General features: G+C 35.2%; 1 protein-coding gene across 1 annotated transcript in view; it reads right to left on the bottom strand.

Moving 5' to 3' along the window:
- Nucleotides 1-1,406: 1,406 nt before the first annotated feature.
- The window catches only part of SLC2A13 (solute carrier family 2 member 13), a 371,468-nt gene continuing 366,874 nt past the window's right edge, over nt 1,407-6,000 (bottom strand). The window contains exon 10 of the mRNA XM_010595831.3: nt 1,407-5,433. Within this exon, the coding sequence (XP_010594133.2) occupies nt 5,207-5,433 (227 nt within the window). The 3' untranslated portion in view covers nt 1,407-5,206. The remainder of the gene's footprint in view (nt 5,434-6,000) is intronic.

Below are 6,000 nucleotides of genomic sequence, written 5' to 3'. Positions count from 1 at the left end.
CAAAAAGGTAAATTATCAATTTACATTTTTACTAATCATTCTTCCCCTGGATCACAGATTTTGCAATTATAGTAAAAATTTCTAAATTCTTTGCTTTAACGAGCTTTGCATTGCTTTAAAATGCTTTCTCATTTTAGAATGAGTAACTTAAATAAATTTAGGCTCTTATGTTCTCAAATCTGGTTCAGTGGTAAAATTAAATGATAAAAATGCTCTCTGTAGCATTACTTTCACAGCATTTTTTTTTTTTTAATCAGGGAACTAAAAAATGCCAACAGCTGGGAACAGAACTCCAAACAGATGTATTACCTTTTATTTGGGGAGAAAGTCACCTAGTGAGTTAAATCTAGTTTTAATTTAGATCTTCTACATATATATTAAAAATAATCATGTTTTGAAAAACTGATTGAATAAGTTAGGTACAACAATCAGTATTATTAGGAATGTTTATATATACTTTAATTTTTATTGTGCTTTAAGTGAAAGTTTACAAATTGAGTCAGTCTCTCCAACAAAAATTTATATACACCTTGCTGTATACTCCTAATTGCTGTCCCCCTAATGAGATGGCACACTCCTTCCCTTCACTCTCTATTTTCGTGTCCATTCGGCCAGCTTCTGACCCCCTCTACTCTCTCATCTCCCCTCCAGACAGGAGATGCCAACATAGTCTCATGTGTCTACTTGATCCAAGAAGCTCATTCTTCACCAGTTTCATTTTCTATCCCATAGTCCAGTTCAATCCCTGTCTGAAGAGTTGGTTTTGGGAATGGTCCCTGTCTTGGGCTAACAGAAGGTCTGGGGATCATGACCTCTAGGGTCCTTCTAGTCTCAGTCAGACCATTAAGTCTGGTCTTTTTACGAGAATTTGGGGTCTGCATACCACTGCTCTCCTGCTCCCTCAGGGGTTCTCTGTTGTGGTCCCTGTCAGGGCAGTCATCGGTTGTAGTCAGGCATCATCTAGTTCTTCTGGTATCGGGCTGACGTAGTCTCTGATTTATGTGGTCCTTTCTATCTCTTGGGTCCCTAATTACCTTGTGTCTTTGATGTTCTTCATTCTCTTTTGGTCCAGGTGGGTTGTGACCCATTGATGCATCTTAGACGGCCGCTTGCTAGCATTTAAGACCCCAGACGCCACTCTCCAAAGTGGGATGCACAATGTTTTTTTAATAGATTTTATTATACCAATTGACTTAGATGTCACCTGAAACCATGGTCCCCAAACCCCCACCCCTGCTACGCTGGCCTTTGAAGCATTCAATTTTTAGGAAAGTTCCTTGCTTTTAGTTTAGTCCAGTTGTGCTGACCTTGCCTGTATTGTGCTGTCTTTCCCTTCACCTAAAATAATTCTTACCTATTCTCTAATTAGTGAAAGCCCCTCTCCCTCCCTCCCTCCCTCCCTCTTCCGTCTCGTAAGCATCAAAGAATATTTTCTTCTCTGTTTAAACTATTTCTCCAGTTCTTATAATAGTGGTCTTATACAATATTTGTCATTTTGCAACTAATTTCACTCAGCATAATGCCTTCCAGATTCCTCCACATTATGAAATGTTTCATGGATTCATCATTGTTCTTTATCGATGCGTAATATTCCATTGTCTGAATATACCATAATTTATTTATCCATTCATCCGTTGATGGGCACCTTGGTTGCTTCCATCTTTTTGTTATTGTAAACAGTGCTGCAATGAATATGGGTGTGCATGTACATGTTCGTGTAAAGGCTCTTAATTCTCTAGGATATATTCCAAGGAGTGGGATTGCTGGATAGTATGGTAATTCTATTTCTAGCTTTTTAAGGAAGCACCAAATCGATTTCCAAAGTGGTTGTACCATTTTACATTCCCACCAGCACTGTATACGTGTTCCAGTCTCTCCACAACCTCTCCAACATTTAGTATTTTGTGTTTTTTGGATTAATGCCAGCCTTGTTGGAGTGAGATGGAATCTCACTGTAGTTTTGATTTGCATTTCTCTCGTGGCTAATGATTTTGAGCATTTCCTCATGTATCTGTTAGCTACCTGAATGTCTTCTTTAGTGAAGTGCCTGTTTATATCCTTTGCCCATTAGGAATGTTTATACTGAAGAAAAATATTAACACTAAATTTTTAAAATCTATCTGACATCACATTCAACTCTGTGTTCAAAAGCAGCCAAAATGTTATATTCACTTAAGTCTAGCAGAGATTTCATCAGCTAGCTGGTTAAGCCTCTATAGGGATATGATCATCTTCACTATATTTTTCTAAAGCATAATATACTGCTATTGAATCTGCAGCATGTTAAGAAGGAAGCCTGGAATTTCAATTAAAAGCATAGTGCTTAAGCCGTGTCTGTTTAGTATTGTGTGTCAAATCATACTATATAGAAATTGTTCTACAAAATACATATATGATATTTCAAATGGAATGTTCTTGAGTTGATAGTGATAGCCAAAGATGCTTAGAACTTAAAGGTGCACAATATAAAAAAAACCTACAAAATTCAAATGTTTAATTTTTATTATACTATAAATGTTTACTGAATCTAAAAATAATACCCTAATTGTATAAGGTTTCCTTTCAAATAGTTACTACTAAAAAAAAAAAAAAAAAACCCAAACCCACTGTCCTGGAGTTGATTCTGACTCATATTGACCCATAGGACAGAGTAGAACTGCCACACAGGACTTCCAAGGCTGTAAATCTTTAAGGAAGCAGACTGCCACATCTTTCTCCTGAGGACTGGCTGGTGGGTTTGAACCACCAACCTTTTGGTTGGCAGCTGAGTGCTTAACCACGTGCCACCACGGCTCCTCTCAAATAGTTATTAGCTTTTAAAAAATTATAAATAATTCTTATATTTTTATTGTGCCTCTCTATCTTATACATTAAATATATGGAATATTATCTTTATTACTATATAAATAACATAGAGTTCATTAAAGAAGGGGCTGAGCAGAATGGGGAAGAACTGTGGCTAAATTTTCCCCGTTATTACGTGCATTTACAGATTTAAAGTTGAAAGCATCATTTCATTATGTCAGGGAGAACAGGCCATGTTCTACTTTAGAAAATAATAAAAGTCTGGTTGTTCCTTTAATAAAGTAAATTTCGCATTCAGCCCAGCTGATTATATAAGCATATAGTTAAGGCTATGTATAAAATAAAGAGAAAAATTGAGGCAATTATTTGGATAAATCAGAAAAATAAACTTTTGAAGAAAGCACTTAATTGGTCTAAATACTTTTTCTCCCCATCATATTCTGATTTTACCATACAACACCTCATTTTCCATTTTACTTGACCTGTGTAAAATATTACACAGTTAAGTTTCTCATAGATAAAAAATATCTGAAGAATAACAATTTCTCTATTAGATCATTTTTTTTTTTTAGGGAAAAATCAATATTAATATCCCCTTAGAAATCAATTGTCAAAGCACCTAATTCAAAAGAGAAAGCCTCTCTCAAATATTATTTTTTACTAACTGAAATGACCAAATTTAAATTTTTTTTTGGCTGAAGGATTTTTAGTCCAGTGGAGTGACTGTTTAAGCATGCATCACACTTCCAGTGGCTTAGAGAATAAACTTTCTAGGCTAAATTCTCAGCTGTGATAATTTTGATAGATCATCTTGGAAACTGATAGAAGCATTTTGAATTTAGAGATAGTCATCTTTTCACTCCAAATGGTACTACATTAGATGTTTAGAGCCATATTAAAATTCATCAAACTTATACATTCATAACTGGCCACAAAAGATTTATTCATATGTTCACTGGAACTAATTAGTAATTTTGTACATTCTATATAGTTCTTAATATGAGAACAAAAATTAGAGTTCAGTGCATTATAACCAACAAACACTTGGAAAGACATTGCACAAATGTAGCTAAGTTGACATTTCTTAAAGACATGTGCTATATACTAGAACTATGAATCTGTTCCAATAGAAAAGCCCAGTTTTTAGATAAGTAGGAAACAAAATCCAAGCCAAACAGGAGGAAAACACAAAAAATCTATGTATCTTATTATTATTATTTTGTAAATTCTCATGGAAAATGAGGAGGGGTATGCAAAACAAAAGCTAGTTTATGCTCTTGGATTAAAAAAAGACAGATGCTATTAAATAATAAAATGTGATAAATTCCCTTACGAGAGTTTAATTACAAAGTTAAAAAAAAATAAGTCTATTTTAATTACATGAATATAGATAAAAGCAGGATTATTTCTGCCACTAATTTCCTTCCTTTCTTTTTTGTTTCAGAAATTATTGTTTGATTAAAAGAAAGGGACAAATAGTCTGCTAGCAGCTATTTATATAACACAAACGAAGGCACAAAGAGTAGGACTTCGGTGTCAATGAGCAAGAAGGCATAGTGATTACGGTGTGAACAAAAACTGGCCCTGAAATACAGATGAAAATCTGTTTACAACTGTGTACCTAAGTATCAATCAGGGACGCGTAAAAACCTTTTGTTTCTCACTTTCTGGCAATAAAATATACTTATCAAAACTTGCTAGCACTTACCATTGATGCAAACAGAAGTATGAAAATGACCCCAAAAGACCTGCTTATGACAAAGTTCAAAAGACCATGTGCAGAATCAGTCTCTGAACTCTCAATGTCTGATCTGCAGAAAGAAGCCAAAATGTGGAATCCAAAGGAGATACGGACAGCTGTATCCTTATAGAAGGTGTTTTTAAATGTGTTGACAAAAACGTAAATGGAATTTATTTTTTACAGCTGTTCACAGATAGGCTACTTCTCCTTAGGAAAATTTAGGGTCAGTAGGCCATGTTTTGACATAAAACACCCTTGGACCATAACCAAGAATCCTTCTTTCAGTATGTCATACATACCTAATTTGGCTAGTTTAGTACTGACTCTATTGCCACTAAGAATTATCATATGGTCTTAGATGAAAAGGATACCGCTGAAGTCACTGGGTACAATATTCATTTTAGACTATCTCAGGAAGAAATTACACACAATTGTCGAAGAGTTATTAGATTAAAATCTCTATAAATATTTTTTACATTTCCGCTTGTGAAAAAAACACGTCATCATGATTGTATCCTCTTACTAATCAAGTATTCTAGAATACGAAGTCATTCAAAACTAGACTGTGGAAAGAACCAGATTAGAAGCAGGGCAGTGAGGTCACCGATTGCTGCTCTTCCCCCAAGTTTGTTTAAATAACTGAATACCAGCAGCTGAACACTATTCTACATCAGAAGCATCATTGTCAGAAAGATGATAGTTACTTCCTTTTACCCGAATATATTCTATATATCTCCCTTCGTCAGAATCTGATGTGCCACATGTACATAGCCTGTTGTCAAAGAGTGATTCAATTTCTTCTAGTTTTTTCCCTTTGGTCTCAGGAAGGCAGCCATAGATGAAAAATAGTCCAACAGCAGCAAGTCCAGCATAGAGGAAGAAGGCTCCTGCAATTGAAAATAATCTGTGTGTGTATACATATATGCCTGGGTCGAACAGCGTACTTGATTCTGACTTCTCTTTCTGGTGAATTGTGAACAACCATGGTAAGACATGGGACCAAAAAATTACTTCCAGTCTTGTTTACTCAAATTGTTCTAACCTTATGAATATAATACAATTTGTTCCTAAATCCGAGGCGTGTAATGCCAAACTCAAGAAGATTAGATGGCGCTCAGATGTAACTTTTGGCTTCCCCAGCTAGAAGTACTTGCTCCTTCTTACGTGCTTCCACAGTACTTTATTGAGACCCGTATCATAATAACCAAGAAGTGCATTATAACCAATTATGGGCATGTGTATGTCTGTCTTATCCCAAACTATAAGCATTTCGAGGCAAGGAGTAATTTCTTGCTTATACAATCTTGTATTTCTAGAACCAAATACAATGGATGACATTGCTGAATTCATGACTCAATGAAATAGACAATTCCATCCTTCCAGTTTCCCATGCCAAAAGTCTATGCTAGTCATCCTTGACTCTTCTCTTACTCTTATACCCAATATACAACCTG

This window comes from Loxodonta africana, chromosome 4, assembly GCF_030014295.1.
Source record: "Loxodonta africana isolate mLoxAfr1 chromosome 4, mLoxAfr1.hap2, whole genome shotgun sequence".
NCBI lineage: Eukaryota > Metazoa > Chordata > Mammalia > Proboscidea > Elephantidae > Loxodonta > Loxodonta africana.
The sequence above is the reverse complement of the archived record's forward strand: the minus strand, read 5'-3'. Positions and strand labels throughout refer to the sequence as shown.